General features: G+C 40.2%; 1 protein-coding gene across 2 annotated transcripts in view; it reads right to left on the bottom strand.

Annotated features, from left to right (window-relative positions):
• Positions 1-20,992, bottom strand: part of ascc3 (activating signal cointegrator 1 complex subunit 3) — a 619,273-nt gene that overhangs the window by 369,521 nt on the left and 228,760 nt on the right. For both annotated transcript variants that reach the window (XM_041188004.1, XM_041188005.1), the window contains exon 14: positions 1,949-2,083. In XM_041188004.1, the coding sequence (XP_041043938.1) occupies positions 1,949-2,083 (135 nt within the window). The remainder of the gene's footprint in view (positions 1-1,948; positions 2,084-20,992) is intronic.

Raw genomic sequence — 20,992 nt, 5'->3', positions numbered from 1 at the left:
GAATATCATTTAATAGTACCTCACCTTTTAGAATTTTTTTTTATTCTTCTCATCAAAGTGAATAACCTTACATTTCTCCATATTATACGTCATCTATCATCTTTTTGCCTACTCCCTTAAGCTATTTATGCACCTTTGTTGAGCCTTTAGGCAGAATTTTAAAGAGGCAGAAATGGGTCCATGAGGAGAGTTAAATCCCCTAGAAGTGACGTCAGATCAGGTTCCCCACATCATCCTAAGTTCTTCCGGGTTTCACCCGGCTGAGTTTGAAGGTAAGTGGGAAACATCTGTGCAGCTGTTGGATAAGGATTTTAAATATTTAGGTAAGTTATTAACTTCTGCTTTAACCAAGAATTGTGGCTTCAACAGCCAGCAGGCCTATTTCTTGAACTATCAGCAACTCTCCAGTGCCACCAAGTCGAATACATGGCGGGGAGTGTTTCTTCAGTGAAAATCAAGAGTTCCAGCTATGGCTAGGTGAGAGGCTACTCAGTGAATTCTCTGTAAGGCAGTGCTTAACAGGTGACTGTCAACTTCTTGGAAGTCACTCCAAATATTTTGCATTTCACTCATTTTCAGCTGCATTTCCCTGCTGCCAGCCTTCACCACAGCACTGGAGCAGCTTTTGCAGCTCTAAATTGCACCTCTGATGAAGAGAAGAGGGGCCGCAATATTAACACCAAGAGAACACTAAATCAAAATATTATGATTGCTGCAAATCTAAAATAAAAGTAGAAAATTCTAGAAATACCCAGCAGGTCAGGCAGCAGCTGTGGAGAGAGAAACAGAACTAACGCTTCAGGTCGATGACCTTACATCAGAACCAGGAGAAGTTAGAAAAGTAATAGGTTTGAAGCAAGTGAATGTGGCGGTGTGGATGGGGTGGGTAAGTAGAAAAAATAACAAAAGGGAAAAGGGATATATAGGTTGGAGGACAGGAGCAATTAAATGACAAAACAGGTTGATGGTGCAAGGCCGAAGGAAGTGGTAATGGGATAAGTAAAGCAGAAGATGTGTCTACAAGTGGTATGTATGGCAGAGTGATGAACTGCTGTCTGAAAGCAAAAACAAGAGAAAACGAGAGTAAAATTGTAGTCTGTCTATATTGCCTCTCATCATTTTTCCTTCCAAAATGCATCACATTGCTGCATGAAGTTTCACCTGCCACTCATCTTAACATTTCATCAGTCTTTGTCCTCAAATCTGCCATCATTTCCACTGTTTACTACATTGCTATGTTTTACTTCATCTTAGGCTTTGAAATTATGCCCTTTATACCCAAGTCCAGGTCATTATCTGGTACTGCAAAACACAAAGGTCCTAATACTAACCCCTGGAAGATACCATTACTTACTTCTTGCCAGCAAGAAACAACCGTTTACAACTTGTCTCTGCTTTCTGCACCATAGGCTATTTCACATCCATGCTGCCACTGCAATCCTGTATGATTCAATTTTGCTTACAAGTCTATTATGTGGCTATTTATCAGATGCCTTCAGCAAGTCCAGATATACACCATCATCTCCACGAGCTTAGTCAACTCTCTTCATTATTCCATTAAAAAATTCAATCAAGTTAATACTTCCATCTGTCATCTGCAAATGAATTATTTCCTTTAAGATTTATTGTGCGGCAGGTGATGCGCCAAGTTAGTGGAGGCATAATAACCTTCGCAAAAATGTATGTGGGCTTTAGCAGTGGTGCCCAGGCCAGGCAAGCATCTGCTTCGGGGGTGAAGGGAAGGCCAAAATTTCTGTGGACATGGGCAAGCAGGTGCCAGAGATAGGCCCAAAGTAGTGACTGGAGCTGCCTGCCGGCTCCTAATGAAGTTCCCACCCACTGCAGTTGGATCAACGTTGGAAGGTGTCCTAGCATTGTGACCTGAGGAATTTCAGGGGCACACGAATATGTGCATACATTTATTTGATTGAAGGTTTTGACAGCTTACCTGTTTTTCAGCAGAGCCATAGTCCGCACTTTGGTTTGGCATGAAGTGCATGATATCACCCTGGTTTTTTGCCATCTCTTGAAGAGCCATGGCTGTTCGTACAGTTGAATTTCTTGCATGCACAAACACCATCACCTAGGAAGAGACAATAATGGAATAGTTAAATACAACAAAAGCCTGAGCTATTACGAGGAAATATACTAGCAGTATGATAATTGATTTTCCACTAACAAATTTTCCTTTATTATTTTCTAAGTTTGTTTATGTGATTCTTCCGGTAGAATGCATGGGGAAACCCTTAAATGCTTGATCATAATCTGACGCTGTGAACAAAGGAGCTCAGTCATCATTCACTCACCTTTGGTGAAAATCATATGCACCAAACTGCTGCTGATGGAATCCCCTTAGGCCAAAAAATGACTGAATTTTGATGCTAACTTCACCAGAATAAAAAATGTTCAAACTAGGAGCGTTTGTAATATAAGCAAGGAAAAACATCTTTCTCATGCTGGTGAATAAACAAAGCTGAACAAAACATCTGGGAACTATTTGCAACAACGCAGCCATACCCAGGAGGAAAATATTGCTCTGTTTGAACTCTTATGTCATAAGACTATAATTAATGATCATGGCACGGTAAGCGATAGCAAATTTCATGGGTAAATTTCAGTCAGCACCTGTGATTAGATGGCAGTGGTAAGAGCCTTCTGACATTACAATATGTGTTTAGCTGAACCTTGACCAAAGATCTACCATAAGATTTAACTTTACATCGTTTATCTTTTTGCATAGATATCATAATCATCTCATTATTACACTGGTTAGAAAAAGATACTAAAAGTGCTCAAAGAGGCTGATGCCCTCATTGAGATATATATATATAGATATATAACCAAATTGCCATGAATAGTATTTTAATTCACATGTTCCAACTCAACGTACATATTTTCAAAGTAATGGCAAACAACAGTTTATTTTAGCCAACCTCAAACATGAAGTTAGCTAGGATATTCATGAATGTTCTGTTAAAAATAACTCAATTTGCTGACCTAGCCAGTGTCTGTGTGGGTTTACTGGAAATAGTAAAGTGGCAAAAATCAAATGTGAACACTTCAGTGATTTTTGTGAATTTTGAATAGTTATCCTTATGAAATTTTTAAAAATCCTTTGCAGATAATTACAACATTAATTCTAATTGTTCAAACAAAAATTGAAAATGGGGAAAAATATCCCAATTAAGCAATTATTTTTCAGACTGGAATGCTATCTAAGGTTTGGCATTCAGAACATGAAAACATACTTGCCTGGTAGATTTTTATTTAAATTCTGTAATTCATAACAAATTTTGTTAATAAAATGCATTGTTTTCAAGCTGTTATCTTTTCTGAGTGACATAGTTTCATCTAGCATTAAAATTAAAGCTTGCTAAATTTTATTGAAAAAAATTCATTCCATTTTAACAAAGCTCGGGTGAAGTCATCTCGAATTGCACTAAATATGGTCGCAGGTGTGTAAAACAACGTTTTACCCGCCGACCGCAATGGCGGGTTTTTGCCTGGTATCGTCTCTTTCCCACCTCATTATTTATGTAGTTATGGGAAATACGCCATTTCACTGGCGGGCTTCCTCTGATTCACTCACCAAACTGTCACCTCACCACTTCCTCATGCTGGGCGCCATATTTGAACTGCAGCTGCGTGCACAGTTCTCAATGCTTGCAGCCCAGGACTGCTGCACAGAAGACATGGTTCCGAAAGACAAAAGCCCACTGTTTTTCTGGTGCGTCCCTGGAACGCCTTTTTGAGTGCTATGGAGGCTCTACCCCTATTCGGGCCACAGGAGGCCCATCAGTGTCACCACTTTGGCTTGGGAGGCAATGGCAATGGTGGTCAGTGCCAACACTGCACAGAAGAGGTTGGCCTTCCAGTGCAGAACAAGGATGAATGATCTCATCCGTGTTGCCAGGGTAAGGGCAACCATCTCACCGCTCTAAACTTATATAATCACAAGGCCATCACATACTCACTGGCATCTCACTCATTGCCAGCTCAAGGAACATCACCACTCAGTCTCTCACATGAACCCTCACATCTCCATCTGGCCTCATCTCCTCTGGAGGCTGCCTCCTCAGCCCTCAACCTCTTGAGGCCACTTGCACAGATCAACATGTATCCCCACACACACCCTGGGATATCCCCCTTCCCCAGTACTGCCCTAGCCCTGCAACCTCTTTCTTTGCCTGAGGCCACTTCTCCCCCTTCCCCAAGCAAGCCCTAGCCCTGCAGCCATTGAAAAGCCACCCCCGCCTTATGGCCAGCCTGTAAAGTAGAGCTCCACTAAAAGTGATGTTGTGCTGCCTGGGTAGCCTAGCACTGATGACCATGAGTGCTGCCCTAAGCAAGGTAGGCAAACAAACCTCAAAGTCCTGAGTGAAGTGCAGCTCACCAGGTGCACATCGCTTATGTTCAGTTTTGAAACACATCGGCATGCAATCACGCTGATGTGCCCAGGTGATCCAGCACAGGGGAATGATCCTGGCATGCAGGCACATACATTGAGATGCAAATACATTGAAATTATGTTACCAATGTTGGATGGTGGGAAATGCAGCCTGCCATTGACGGGTGAAATGGACGATCGCAAACTTGTTTCACGACAGCGTGAAACTGTTTTTGGCCTACCCGCCATATTATCTGCTCACGCCACCAAAAATGTCTGCCACCAAAGGGAGAGGGCGATTCAACATATCTTCCTTTTGCTGTGGCCTTTCTAGAAAGGAATTTAAATATTGAAGTGATTAGCGACACTATGCAGCCGCCTCTGATTCGCGGCAGGGACTTCTGACGGAAGTCAGAACTTCATGTACTCAAGTTCAAACTTCCAGGAGCTTGGTGCTTTGCTGCTTTTGTTGCTATTCTTGGTACTTCTCACTGTAACCATCTCTGAGCTGTTCGGCAAAGTTTAAAGGCATCACTGCCTGTCATAGGCTGGCTAGAGCACACGTTTCAGACAGAATGCTGGGTGTTTGGTATCTAATTAAATTCCCCAATTCCTTACAACATGTGCATACCTGTACACTGGAGGACACACTGTCCATAAATGCATCTTTAATTGTTGTATTTGGTTTCTATTTAGTTAACAGATCTCCTGTGGCATTGATCAAATCAGATATCAGGATAATAAGTCTGCCTCCTAATAACAGAAGTGTTCTACCATGTAATATATAATGTGTTTGTATACAACAGGGTAACTTATGTCTTGCTTGCCTTTTCCTAATGGGGCAAAGAACCACCTCAGGGAGAACTGTCAGCTAAACTGCAGTTAAAAGAACAGGCTAGTTTAAGGCCTCAAAGAAAAACTGCAGCAAAGCCGAAATCTGGCCTTCACCTGCTCAGTTGCTTCTCCCTCACATCCTGAGATCAAGTGGAGACTAAATCCTGCTGACAAGGAAGGTTTGCTTTTTTAAAAAAACAAAAAGACTCCAAAACAGCAATCCTGTCCTTCCATCTTGAGATTTAGCAGAAAGGAATGTTCAGCAGGAATTAGTACCGGAGAAGTCAGTTCTGGGAGGGGGCTGGTACTACTTTTATATGCAATCCCAGTTAGGGTACAATCGGAATAGGCTGCATGAGTGCGCATTGCTCCAGTTTTCAAAAACAAGTATCTGAGCAATTGCTCAAGAGATGTGCAGGTAAAAGTTTCTGGGCGGCACTGAGGCAATTATTTAACAAATCTGCCAGTTCCTTATTTTCATTCGCAATATTATTCATGTCTGTTTTTGAAGAGGCAACACTACCCTCGATGACACCTTTCTTCCCAACATAATTGTAAAAATCTTGTTATTCTTGATATCCCTCCCAAGTTTCTTTCTGTATTCCTTTTTGTAGCTCATGCTATATTTCCTGTCATCCTTTGCTGTCCTTTGTCGATCTCCCAGTCCTCAGGATACCACTGTTCATCCATAGTTCTACCTGGTAATTTTAAATACTGTTTCCACTGACAGAATGAGCAGTAACTGGAGGACAAAAATTTCAAGTCATTGGCAAAAGAACCAGTGCCGATATGAGGTTTGCTTTTAACCCGTCAAGTTGCTGTGATCTGGAAGGCACTGCCTGTAAGATCAACTTTCAAAAAAGTAATTGGATAAACACTTGAAGAGAAAAATTTACAGGGCTATCCGTTCCTTCCCTTCCTAACAGCACTATGGGTGTACCTATGCCACACAGACTGCAGCAGTTCAAGAAGGCGGCTCACCACCATTTTCTCAAGGACAATTAGGGATTGGCAATAAATGCTGGCCCAGCCACATCCCGTGAAAGAATAAAAAAAAGTGGAACGAATTGGATTGTTCTATCAAAGAGCCAGCACAGGTACAATGCGCTGAACGGCCTTCTGTGTTGTATTTTATGACCAACTAGCAGCAAGTTACTTGTTCTATATTCAAACAAAGTGGCCTAAAATTGGATAAGAATGTGGAAACCACTGTCACAAAGAATAGTTGAAGCAAATAGCATGGATGCATTTAAGGGGAAGCTAGATAAACATATGAATGAGAAAGGAAATAAAAGTTATGCTGCTAGGGTTAGATGAAGTGGAGTCGGAGGAGGTTCATGTGAACCATAACTGCCAGCATGGATCTGTTGGGCAAATAGTTTCCTGTGTTACACATCTATATAAGTGTGAGAGATATGCAATTTTCATCCCATACATCCAATTCAGAACAGAACAATCCCTTCAACCCCATACAACTGATATCCTCAACTAAGGTATCAGAGCTGATGATTAGGGTGTAGCTGTTTGCTAATGACTGTGTCTTGTGTTACATTGTAAGCATGACCTTCAAAGGATCATGGACTGTTTTTTTTAAAAGTGGCTGATGACTTTAACTTTGGGCTAACTACCAGGTTAAGGAAGACAGAGATAGTTCACCAATCACCATTAAATTCTGACTATACTCCACCTACTATAAATATCAACGACACAACCTTGAAGGCTGTAGATAACTTTATTTATCTTAGAAGCACAATCTCCAGAAATGTCTGCATTGACAGTGAGGAGACAAATAGAATTCTCAGGGCAAGCTCAGCATTTGTCGTTTATATAAGAAACCGGAGGAAACAAGGTATCAAACTTATGTCCCTAAGGCTACATTCATAATTTAAACTTGGGCACCACCTGGAAGGTAGGCCAAGACTAGGGCTCAAGGGTTCCGTGAAGGCCAGCCTCAGGAAATGTGACATGTCCGCCACAGATTGTAAGGAAAGTGCACAAGAAAGACCTGCCTAGGGAGAAATCTCAAGTAGTGGTGTTGTTTCATTCCAACTGCAAAAAATACAAATAGCTAAGGATAAAAGGCAAACTAGAAAGACCAGGCAGTCCCAACAAAATCAGACAATTCATCCTTGTCTGCACTATGGAAAGCCATGCAGGTCTGCAATCAGGCTCTGCAGTAATGCTCACAAACAGATGACTCTTCGCACACAAGAAATGGCCATCTTCAAAAGCAAAGGGAAACTAACGACGGTACTGACACTGAGGTGAATTAGAAGTAGTTCATTTATGACAAGTGCAGAATGGGGTGGGGCGGGGGGGGGGTCTGCTGATGATCACTTTGACTCGCAAACTTATGCAAAAAATATTTAATACCGAATGTACCAAAACCACAAGAAATTTGTTTAATGATATTCATAAAATGAATTATAAAATTAGCTCCATGGGAGGCACATGTCAACAAAATTGACCTAGATTTTCTTGCAACAGTGATATCAGTGACACACAAAATAAATTTAGCCATCAATCTTGCCAATGATAACTTAATCTATATTTCCTTGCATTTTTGTTTAGAACACGCCACATCAGGCATAGCAGAAAATCAGAAGTGGTGCAGATTAAAGCCAATGTTTGTCAGCTTTTGGTAACTAAGATGCTCTTCGATACCCATCACAGCTCCTTCCCTGTTGATTATAACATTTGGGGCCAGTTGAGCAGATCATATACTGACCCGGCTTCAGCCATCCTATCTTGGTGATATAATTAAATGATCTTCAGGCTCCTCTCATTAATGTGCGGAATAGCCAATGCATTCATTAAGTTTGGAATGTTATGAATTCCTTTGTAGTTTGTAGATTTTAGAAGGAAAATTTAATGATGATAATGAATTTCAGTGCCATGTTCTCCTTTGTTTGAAAATAAAATATTGCCATGAAGATTCAAATTACAGGGGCCTGCTCCTGCTCTTATTTCTTATGATCTTATGACTTATGACCTTATGGCAGCTGGTAAAATACATCAGTGTTTAATAAACTAAAGTTATTTAAATCTTAGCTGAAATGGTTTAATTATAGAATCATTTAATGACTGTGTCAAATGGATGCTTTGTAATAAATCAGGCTTTTCCCAAGTTACCAGCAGCTAAGCAAACAAGCTTAGATCAGTTTGTAAAAGGAAGACATGCATGAACAAAGCGTTACTCATGACCAGCAGCCATCTCAAAGTGCTTTGCAACCAATGAAACACTTTATAACAGTAACTACACATCAAAATGTTGGAAACACAGCTGCCAATCTGTGCAAAGCAATTTTCCACAAACAGCAATGTGATAATAGCCAGATAATCTGTTTGTGAGATGTTGTTTGAGGGCTAAATAACTTCCCTGCCCTTCCTCAAAATAGTGCCATGGGATCTTTTATGTCACCCGAGAGGGCAGACGGACCTTGGTCTCTGAAAGGTGGCAGCTCCAACAGTGCAGCACTCCCTCAGTACGACACTGAAGTGCCAGCTTTGAATTTTAAGCTCAATCCTGTAGTGGGATAAGAAATAGGAACTGTATGGCTCAGAGAGGGTACCAACTGAGCCAAGGCCAACACTTAACACATGCAATGGTCTTAAAAACTGACCTGGAGCAATAAATCACATGCTGCCAAATCTCAAAAGCCATTAGTTTTCCTTCTAAGTGCGAGTGATGTGTAAACCATCTGAATAGCTGGAAAATTGTGACCTCAACAAGAACAATATACTGCATGTGCTGGAAATTTGAATTAACTAAAATGCTAGAAATACTCAGCAGGTCTGGCAGCATTTGTGCAGAGAGAAACAGGGTTAACATTTCAATTCAAAGACTTTTCATCAGAAGAAATGTTACCTCCGTTGGGGAGGAGTTATGATAATTAATTGCTGTTTATGGCAAGGAAAATGAAGGAGTGGTATAAAGGTCCCAGGAAAATATGGCGTGACATAATTAATGACAAATCGCTTATTCAATAATCTGCTTTTTTTATGCCTCTCAAGGCCCCAATTATGAAATTGCATGTGTCCAAGAAAATTGGATCTGATGTATACCACAATAAACAAATCAACTACATAATCTATGAGTTAAGGCAAATATTAGTGATTTTAAGATAAACCTTTCTGTAATTGAAAAAAGTGTGGGAACATTTAAGAATACAATTTGGAACTCGCTTCTTTACTTTTCTGGGAGGATCAGGCGAAGAAGTATCTTTTGAAATACATCACAGGATCACAGAATGGTTACAGCAAAAGAGGCTGCCATTTGGCCTATCATGTTTGTGCAGGCCCTCTGAAGGAGCAATTCACCTTGAACCATTCCTCGGCCTTCACCCCATAGCCTTGCACATTCTTATTTTCAGGCAGATACAATTCCCTCTTGAATGCCTCAATCGAACCTACCTTCATCACACTCACGCAGTACATTTCAAATCCTAACCACTCGCTGCATGAGAAAACTTCTTTTCATGTCACCATTTCTTTTTTTTGCCAATTACTTTAAATCTGTGCCCTCTTGTTCTCGATCCTTTCAAAAGTGGGAACAGTTTCTCTCTATCTCCTGTATATCTACTGGAACTGTATAAATCATTAGTTAGGCCACAACTTGAATACTGTGTGCAGTTCTGGTCACCTGATTACAGAGATGATGCAATTGCACGAGAGAGGGTACACAGGCGATTAACAAGGATGTTGCCAGGACTGGAAAAATGTAGCTATGAGGAAAATTTGGAGTTGGGCTCCTTGGAACAGAGGAGGCTGAGGGGAGATTTGATTGAGATGTACAAAATTGGGAAGGCCTACTTACCTGAGCAGAGGAATCAGTGACTAGGGGGGGGTAAAGACTTCAAGTGATTGGTAAAAAGGTTAGAGGGGAGATGAGGAAAACGTTTTTTTACCCAGAGGACAGTAGGGGTTTGGAACTCACTGTCTGAAAAGGTAGTAAAGGCAGAAACCCTCAACTCATTTAAAAGGTGTCTGGATATGCATTCCATAACCTGCAGGGCTATGGAATAAATGCTGGAAAGTGGGACTAGGCTGCGTGACTCGTTTTTTACCAGGTGCAGATGTGGTGGGCCAAGGGGCCTCCTTCTGTGCCATGAACTTTCTATGATGTCTACTTCTATGATGTCTACTTCTATGATGTCTACTTCTATGATTCCTACTTCTATGATTCCTACTTCTATGATTCCTACTTCTATGATTCCTACTTCTATGATTCCTACTTCTATGATTCCTACTCTGTCCAGACTCCTCATGATTTTGAATACCTCTATCAAATCTCCTCTCCACCTTCCCTTCTCCAAGGAAAGCAGCCCCCAACACCTCCAATCTATCTTCAAAACTGAACTTCTTCATCCCCAGGACCATTTAAGTGAAACTTTTCTGCACTCTCTCTAATGTCTTCACATCCTTCCTAAAGTGTAGTGCATAGAACTGGATGTAATACTCTAGTTAGGGCTAAACAAGCATTTTATACATGTTTAACATAGCTTCCTTGCATTTGTACTTTATGCCATTATTTATAAAGCTTAGGATGCTTTATAAACCATGCTCTCTCAATTTATACTTCTACCTTCAATGATTTATGCACATACATACCCAGGTCCCTTTGCTCCTGCATCCCCTTTAGAATTGTTCCCCTTATTTGACATTATTCCTCCTTGTTCTTTCCACCACAATGAATCACTTCACATTACTCTGCATTAAATTTCATCTGCCACTTGCTATAGGGCAACAACATTGTTGACAACATGACATAACATATGACGGAAGTGCAGATTTTTACCTTTTTGGCATAAGTTTGAATCTCAGCACCATGTATTTTTGCCTTCAAATTCCTCCAAGGCATAGTACTTCTGATACTTATTATTTTATTACTCCTGAAACTTCTAAATTCCCAGTCACTCATTAATTACTCTAAACTACTTCATCTTCAAACTGATTTGGAGTATAATGCTGGAAAATGTGAAATCGTCCATTTTGACAGGAAGAATAAAAGAGAAGCAAATTATCTAAATGGTGAGAGATTGCTGAGCTCTGAGGTGCAGAGGGATCCAGGTGTCCTGGTGCATGAATCACAAAAGGCTAGTATGCAAGTACAGTAAGTAATTAGGAAAGCTAATAGAATGTTATCATTGATTGTGAGGGGAACTGAATACAAAATTAGGGAAGAAATGCTTCAGTAATACAGGGCACTAGTGAGACCACATGTGAAGTACTATGTAAAGTACTGGTCACCTTATTTAAGGAAGGATGTAAATGCATTGGAAACAGTTCAGAGAAGGTTTACCAGGCTAATAGCTGGAATGGGTGGATTGTTTTATGAGGAAAGGTTGGACAGACTTGGCTTGTATCTGCTGGATACAGAAGAGTAAAAGGCGACTTGATTGAAACATGAGATCTTGAGGCGTCTCGACAGGGTGGATGTGGAGAGAATGTTTCCTCTTGCAGAAGAATCTAGAACTAGGGTCACTATTTAAAAATAAGTAGTGGCCCATTTAAGACAGAAATGAGGCAAAATGTTTTCACTCAGAGGTTTGTGAGTCTGTGGAACTCTCTTCCTGAAAAGGTGTTGAAAGCAGAGCCTTTGGCTATTTTTAAGGCAGAGGTGGAGAGATTCTTGGTAAGCAAGGGCTTGATAGGTTATTGGTGGTAGACGGGATGCAGATTTGAGATTACTATCAGATCAGCCATGATCTTATTAAATGGTGGAGCAGTTCAAGGGGCTGAATGGCCTACTCCTGCTCCTTGCTCATATGTATGTTCAATTAGTTATAACTGGAGACAGTTATTTTATTAGTGCTTCTTCTATTACACTAAGTTTACTTGTTATTTTCATCTCTATTTGTATAGCAGTGCAAGTAGGGAGCACTAGAATATCCCTTTTTCTCACCAGTGCTTTCTGAATACTGATTCATTTAGATTATAATTCAAATGTTTCCTTGGAGGTTTTTGGAAAATAATGTCTGCAACGTTCAATAATCTTTAGAGTAACATCAATTGTAAGGAAAAAAAACATTCAGGAGTGCTTTAAATTATAAACTATATTTAGCACTTAAACTACAATTAAGGCAATTTTGTGGGACATATCAATAGCAATAACCACAGTTCACAGCAATTAAATGAGTAAAACCATTCATTCAATTGCACTATTAAAGAGTTACATTTTTGCAGATTAACTTTCATTTAACTGTATAGATTCTATGGTTTTATTGTGCACCGCACATGGAAGTTGTTTTGTTTTTTTATTCCTCTAACACTAAATCTATATTGGAATTGGAACCACTATTCCACACTATTTTGTTGGAGGAACAAGTTGGGCCAAATCCTCTTAGAAAATTAATGGCGAGTTCAGAAGAATCAGAACATGCCACGAATTGCAAATTTCCTGAACTTGCTGGTTGATTTACTCCATTTGCCTTGCAAAAATGGCATTGTGTCATCAGCGCTCCTGTTCTTTTTAAGTTTGCTGGATTTGCATAATAATTGTTAATTAAACTTGCCGCAGAAATTTAGGGTAGGTGATAAAGAGGGCAAATAGCCTTTCAATTATATGATAATTGTTAATGCAATGTCAATCAACCTCTTGGGCCCAGAAAGGGAACAATTTAAACCATTCAATCTTTCTTGCACATAATAAATTCTTCTTGGAGGATTCAAAAAAAATTTCAACTTGCTTTTTTTTTCTTACTTTTCCTTTCTGTCTTTTTCCCTTTATTAATCAGATTTTTCTTTCTCTCCATTTCCTGGTGTATTTGATTTCATAGAATCATACAATGGTTACAACATTGAAGGAGATCATTCGGCTGGTCGGGCACATGCTGACTGTCTGCAAAAGCAATTTAGCTCATCCCAATAGCGGCCCTTTCCCCTTAGCCGTCCAAATATTTTCCCTTTAGATGCTTACCCAATTCCCTTTCAAAAGCCACAATTGCATCTGCCTCCAGCAACCTTTCAGGCAGTGAATTCCAAATGGTAACTACTCTTGGTGTAAAAAAGTTTTTCCTTATGTCGCCTTTAGTTCTTTTGGCAATCACCTTAAATCTGTATCCTCTAGTTCTCAAACCTTCTACCAATGGCAACAGTTTAGCTGTATCGAACCCGTTTAGAGTCCTCATGATTTTAAACATCTCTACGGAATGAAACTCCAGTTTATTCTCCTCCAGCTTTGTCGTTTCTCTCACAATCTTTAAAATCTCATTGATTAAGGGGATACACCCCAGGTACCCTGGTACCTTCATTCACTAAAGTTCCCAATAGCCCATTGCCCTCAATGTGTCCTTATTATTTTGCATTTCCAGCAATGCATGGTATTATGATCCAAGGACCAGACCCCCAAATTTTGGTAAAATCCAGTTAGGGACCTGTAGCGGTTTATTTAAAATAAACAAAGTTTGAGATTCAAGGCACTTGCTAGGAGAATAAAGCCTTAAGATTCCACGGTTTTGAACAAACAAAATAAACTTTACTATACAAAGCTAGAAACATAAAACGACTTACAACACCTACCTTACACTCAAACATTCAGAATCAACTTGAGGTACATGTGAATTAACAGGCAAACTGTGGTCAAACACACCACACTGCACAATAAATAGCAGATGTGATCAAGACAGATGCCAAGGATTTCTCAGCAACCCACCCAGATATCAGTGTCCACTGTGAGTTATACAATCTCATTAAAATTCTGTCTCCCTCATGAGGATTTCCAGTCTTCACCTTTGAAGATCTAACCTCTGAGCTCACTCCAAAAGTCACTCTGGCTTGTATTGCCTCCACGACTGCTCACCTCCTGATGGTTTAATCTCTTCTACTGCAAGTACTTTCACTGGTTTCCCAAGGCTTCACTTCAGCATCAATTACTGGCGCAATGTATGAACGTACGAATTAGGAGCAGGAGTAGGCCACTTGGTCCTCAGACCTGCTCTGCCATTCAATAACATCATGGTTGATCTGATTTCAGCTCTTTAACATCCAGCCAGCTTCACTGGGCTAGCACTGCCCCTGGATTTCACCATCTATGCCAAGCTGCAAAGGGCTCCCAGGTCTTCTTCTGAACCCTAACCCTCTCCACTGTGGATGCTGCAACCTTTTCCAACCACCATCCTCTCAGCTCTTCAGGGCTTCTCCTGAGCCCTGACTGCCTGGAGACTGCTAAGCATAGTTACCTGGAGCCTCTTCTCCCGACTTCTGAACACACCCTGACAAATGGACTGATATAAGGAGAAATTCTCTTTCCCAGGGGCTGTTGATGCTCAATGTGTATGTTCAAGACCGAGATCGATATATTTTTGGACACTATGGAATCAAGACATCATCGGGTGGGAAACCAGAATTGATGAGACATTCAGTCATAATCCTATTGAATAGAGCAGCAGGCTCGACAGGCCATATGGCATACTTCTGCAGCTGTACCTCGTGTTCTTATCTCTTATTCTATTTTGTTGCTCCTTTCTTCAGTATTAACTATACCCCTAATTTGGCATAATCTGCAGATGTTGAAATTGTATTTCTGATTTCCAAGTCTAAATCATTTAGGTAAATTACAGACATAGTCCAAATGGGCTGTTTCTATGCTCTAAAACTCTAAATACTATTATAGAGGAATTCGATGGAATCCTGCTTTAGAGCTGCTTCCAATCTTTATGGTCATATGGTCAGTTGTTTCAAGGAAATGCACGTATCATGAATAATTAATCAGCCAGTGATTATGCTTAACAGTGAGATATGATACAACTCACTACTTTATATGGAAGACCAGCACATCAGCTCTAACATTATTCACAAAGCTACAAGGTCAACAGTTCTGTATAATGAGAAATAAAATGCAAGTGCCAAAAATCTGAAACAAAACAGAAAATTCTGGGAGCATTTTTCTTTATCGTGTTTCAAGCATGTTCTGTTTTTGCTTCAACAATTGTGTATTTCTTTAAATTTGAGGAGTCAAGGTATGAACTATTTAGCTACACCTACCAAGACCTTCAAACATTTTATTAATTAGAAGCCACAGTATTCATCCAGCTGCAATGTTAACAGAGGTCTTTATGTATCAGATTAACTAACAATTTTCCACATATTGCTGAGCCATTGATGAGGAAGTCAAGATGATACTTGAAGAGGTATTTGCAGGTGGTGGTGTTCCCATTTGCCTACTGCCCTTGTTCTTTTAAGGGGCAGAAGTCATGGCATTGAAAAGTGTTGTCAGTAGCCTTGGCAAGCTGCTGTATTGCATGTTTTAGATGGTACATACTGGAACCACAATGTGTTGGTGATGGCAGGAGTGAATGTATAAGGTGGTGGATGGGGTCCCAATCAAGTGGCCTGCTTCATCCTGAATGGTGACAATCTTCTTGAATGTTGTTGGAGCTCCGCTCATCCAAGCAAATGGAGAGTATTCCATCATACTCCTGACTGGTGCCTTGTAGATGGAGGAAAGGCTTTGGGAAATCAAAAAGTGAATTACTCACCACAGGAAAACCAGCTTCTGATCTACTCTTGTAGCCACAGTATTTATATGGCTAGTCCAGTTAAGTTACTGGTCAATAAAAATGCCCAGGTGTTGATGGTGGGAGATTTAGAAATGGTAATGCCATTGAATGTGAAGGAGAGTTGAATAAATTCTCTCAAGTTGGAGATGGTTATTACTTAGCAATGGTGTAGCGCAAATGTTACTTGCCATCTATCAACACAAGCCTGAATGCTATCCACTTCTTGCTGCATGCCAGCACGAGCTGCTTCAATATCTGAGGAGTTATGAATGGAATCAAACAATTTGTAATCATCGGTGATCAAACCAACTTCTGAGCTTATCATTGAGTGAAGGCCATTGATAAAGCAGATGAAGATGGTTGGGCCTGGGACACTGCCCTGAGAACTCCAGCAGTGGGGCCCTAGGGCTGACCAGAACCTCAGCCTCTTTCTACCTGTTAGGTATGATTTCAACCAGTGAAGAGTTTTCCCCAATTCTCAATGACTTCAATTTTACTGGGGCTCCTTGGTGCCCCAGTGAAATGGTACCTTGATATCACCTCTCACCTCACCTCTGGAATTCAGCTCTTTGTCCATGTTTGGATCAAGGTTATCATGAGGTCCAGAGCCGAGTGATCCTGCCCAAACCCAACCTGAGCATCAGTGAACAGGATACTGCTGAGGTACTGCCGCTAGATAGCATTGTCAATGACACCTCCCATTACTTTGCTAATGATTGAGAGTAGACAGATGGAGCAGTAACTAACAAAATTGGACTTGTCCTGCTTTTTGTGAACAGGACATACCTGGGCAAATTTCCACTTTGTCAGGTAGCTATACTGGAACAGTTTGGCTTGGGACATGGCTAGTTCTGGAGCAGAAATCTTCAGCATCACAGCTGGGATGTTGTCAGGGCCCATGGCCTTTGTTGTATCCAGTGCCTTCAGATGTTTCTTGATATCATGTGGAGTGAATTGAAGTGGCTGAAGACTGGTATTTGTGATGCTGTGGACTTCAGAAGAAGGTGCTGCATTGCGGTTCCAGTATGTACCATCAAGAAGTAGCAAAGAAAATTTTAAAAAAATCTAGGGCAAAAATTCAGGCTACAGAATGCAGGAAGAATTCATCTGTTCAGCACATATTACTGCACAATGAAGTAGCAGTAAAATAGTTAAAAGTGATGGACGACTATAAGACTTCCTTTTCAGAGGGTTAATTTGATCTAGCCAAGCAATTTGTCATCAATTGTCATATTTCAGTGACCAAATTCTTCACATAAAATTATGCAACTAAGTAAGAAGTAATTTAGAATTCAGAAAAGTGGTTCCACAGTTACAGGCTGTGTAATTAGATCTCTTATCATTTCAAAGCTCAATCCAGCCTAGAGCACAGGGACATATAAATTGTTCCAATTCAAGCAGGAATTCCAAGATTCTTGCATTCTGGAAACACATGTCTATCAAAGGCATTTTAAGATCATGGATTAGAATTTTTTTAGTATACAAAAAACATGCATTTATTGAGCACCTTCATCATAGAAAATGTTCCAAAGTTAGGACAGATGATTAAAAGCTTGGTTAAACAGATAAATGATAAAGCGGGTCTTGAAGGACAGAGAAATTGACCAAGGATTCAAAGTGGCTGGAAGTTCTTAAGTGACTTCAGAAAAGATGAAAGATAAAACAGAGAGGTTTCAGAACTGAATTGTGAATGAACGCTATTGGCCCCACCAAAAGGTTACTTAAAATAAGTTATGATTTATGACCTTAATGGAACACAGTTTCACATTTATGTCACAACACACTGTGGATAAAGCTCCTTAAAACGAATGTCCAGTCTTAAAGAATTACAAATATAATTATAATCATAAACTCATACATAAAGCACAGTCAGAGCCAGTTTGCTGTGTTCTTACTCATAGTGAATCAGGGGGTACATTTTTATTAAAGAGCTGTGATGGGGATAACTTCAGAGCTACAGATTTGATGAAGGAGATCCATGACTGTTCAATATTCAGCAAAATCTAGAAATGAATGGCATATACACATACACACTGTTGCTTATTTATATAATTCTTATTACTACCACTCAAAGCAGAGAGCAATTAATGTAGTATAAAAAGTACACCAGGGAGAGCAATAAATTTAGTATTTCACAGGAGAATATTACTCCATTGGGGAAATGGTTCTGCACTTAACAGCTCTAGCAGATGGTCCTAAACTTTTACACTAAGGGATAGCTCAAGACTTTGTCAGAAATGGTTGGAGTCATGGAGTTTGACAGGTTTCCTGTGGAGCTGCAGGAATGCAGTATGAGGAGGGACTTTTTGAGTCTAAATTATGGAGGGATCAGTTGTGATGTAGCAAATCTGTAGATGGAAACCTGAGGTTTGGCTGGGAGAGAAAGAGAGAAGGCCTAACAGCATTGGACAGGGATACCTCCACCAGTCATGCCTACACAGTTATACCTGCAGATTGATGGAAAATTGATATTTTCCTTAAACATAAAATGGAGAATGGACAATTTGAAACAAGATGGCATTGAGAGGTCAGATGACCTCCCTTCTTGTCTGGACAAGATATAAAAACAGCCTTTTGGGACATTCCATTGGGAAGATATTAAAATGCAACAGGTTTTTCCTGTGAATTTATAGGCTGCTATTTCTCAGATACCTGCAGAAACTAGGATACAATGGCCCCGCAGGCTTCTTGGCTGCAGAATGGAATTCCACAGAATGATGGTGTGGAGAAACCCATTCTATAACAAGAGGTAAATGGCTGAAACTCAAACCCTATTGTATATCAATGAACAAATCATTGGATATTGGAAAAACAAATACTATGGTCACTTGACAGAAACCAGGTTGTGATAAGGAACATTTATTAACCCAATTTTTTAGGCTCAGTCAGTCAGTCTGGGAGACAAGGAAACTGAGAGGAAAGAGATCCAGCCCAGCAAAGGAAGGACCTGCCTGGAATCCACTAACAGGCAGAGAGGTAGGGATAGCCTTTTACCTACCAATCTGAAGAACCAAGCCAGATCTTCCCTACAGGGGCTAGGCTGCACCTTGAAGCAAAACCAGGAACCAGCTGCTGCAAGTCATAAGCCACTGCAAATTCATCACCTGCAGCTTCCAATCTCCATTTCTTCAGTGTACCAAAAGGGAATCATCAGGCCTTCAACGTTTCAAGCTTCCATTTCGAAAGACTCAAGTATAATCTTTGAACCTTTGGGCTTTTAAAAAATGTAAGTGCATGCTACCTCTTTTGTAATCACCTTTGCTTGCGTGTATGCATGCTTGTATACATGTGTGAAGTGCATGTGTGAATGGGTGCTGTTGCAAATACAGGTGTTGAGAAATAATTCTTCTTATTTTAAAACTGACAAGAAAACCTGTCTTTTGTCTGTTCTTGAGGGTCACAGCCCTCAAGAGGTTAGAGCACTTCTCCTTTAAAACATATTCGCAGTCAGTCTAGAGGTAGAAAAGGGGGAACCATCCTACTATCTCTCCCCTGTCCGTAATACACCCCAAACCTATGCAACCATTAAATTTCATATTTTGTAATTGGTTCCTGGCAGCATATCTCCGCATCTGACTATGGCAGAGTGTTGATCAACAAAGGAGTCAAGAGTTGTGGGGGGTAGGCAGGAAACTGGAGTTCAGACTACAATCAGATCAGCTATGATCTTATTGAATGGCAGGGCAAGCTCAAGGGTCCAAATGGTCCACTCCTGCTCCTATTTCTTATGTTCTTATGCTATGTCTCTATCTTTAGATCTGTTCCTCTCTCTCTGCATACTTCTCTCCAACTGCCTCTCTCTTGGTTATCAGTGGCAACCATGTTTAAATTTTCCAATACCAAAAACTCAAGAGATAGAAACTTTTGTTTGCTTTCAAAACTCAATTCATTTGTTTCTCAAGCAAAAACACTCATGTAGATGAAAACAGTTTGTCTCACACAAAAGCAGTAATCGGAATACTTAATTTTTTAACTGTTAACAAAGATATTGGACTTTCTTAGGAAACAGTTTCAAATTACGATGAGGAAATACACTTGCTCACTCCCTCACACTATGCTTAACATGTATGATGAAATGTATACAGTATTTAAAGCTGGAAATTGCAAAAACTGCAATCAGTCTAATCCTTAAAGTTGTCATTTTTTATACACAAATCTTTTTACAAGGAGAATAACATATGAAATTTGTCTATTTTACTTTCAAGTAATGTTATTACAGTCAGGTGAGGAGGGCTAAAGTGGCTCCCCTCTTCTCTTATTCTCTGTTTCACCGCAACTTTTTTAAAAAAAAGAATGTGCTTGAAAATTCAGTGAGTGTTTAACTGTTTATGTGGTGTGACTGGAAAAAACACAAACAGGCAGGTTTTCTTGAGTTTTTGAAAAGAACAGAGAATAATATTTATTGTACTTAACCCGGTCTGAGTAAAATAACAAAGACGTTCCAACTTTCCCGCACACATACTTGAAGTTCACACACACACACACATACCAATAAGTTACAGAGTCAGGGGGATAGGCTCAATAGGATTTTTAGAGTCTGATATAAGTTAAAGATATACGGGTCTTGTAGATTGATAACTTGGATGGTTTCAGGCTCAACCTGTGGTCCCTCAGGATTTGGCGTCAGGGCAATTTAAAGATCTTGATGGTTAAATTATCTTCTGTTTAGGAGACAGCAGCAACTGGGTTGATGTGTGGTGCGTGGATAGTTAAACATCAGACAAGGAGCAGGATGGGTGGTGAGGGATAACTTGGGACCTTCTGTCCCGTGGTTCTTCTGTGCTATTGGTCTCCAGGCTGGTTTGTTTCTGCCTTGTTCTTGGAGTAAATAAGATTTGTTATCTGAAGTCAGTTTTGATCATGTAACCACATGATTATTTATCTGGACAATGATTGATCTGAAGTTAGAACATATGGTGGCTGTTCACACTTGCTTTTAATGAACTGGTTTTTCTGCAGCTCTCTTTGTTAAGGGTCGAGTTTGGAGACAGAGAGTCCGGGAATCCATGCAGACAATAGGCGGTGAAAATTCCACAAGTGACTTTGTCTCAGCATGTCCATTCCAGAGAAGGCAGCCCACCCATGGTCATTTAATTAAGATCTTTCCAGAGACCTGAGGTCACCTGACTCTTGAAAGTCATCTTAGCAGATAAGTCATATAAACTTTATAAACAGCTAGCTTCACCTTTGTGAAAAGAACTCAGTCTACCTCAGATTACCCTGGAAGGGGAAGGGATCTCAAACATTTGAGCAACATGTGAAGCTAGCTGTT

This window comes from Carcharodon carcharias, chromosome 5 (assembly GCF_017639515.1).
Source record: "Carcharodon carcharias isolate sCarCar2 chromosome 5, sCarCar2.pri, whole genome shotgun sequence".
NCBI lineage: Eukaryota > Metazoa > Chordata > Chondrichthyes > Lamniformes > Lamnidae > Carcharodon > Carcharodon carcharias.
This window is presented reverse-complemented; position numbering and strand designations above follow the sequence as displayed.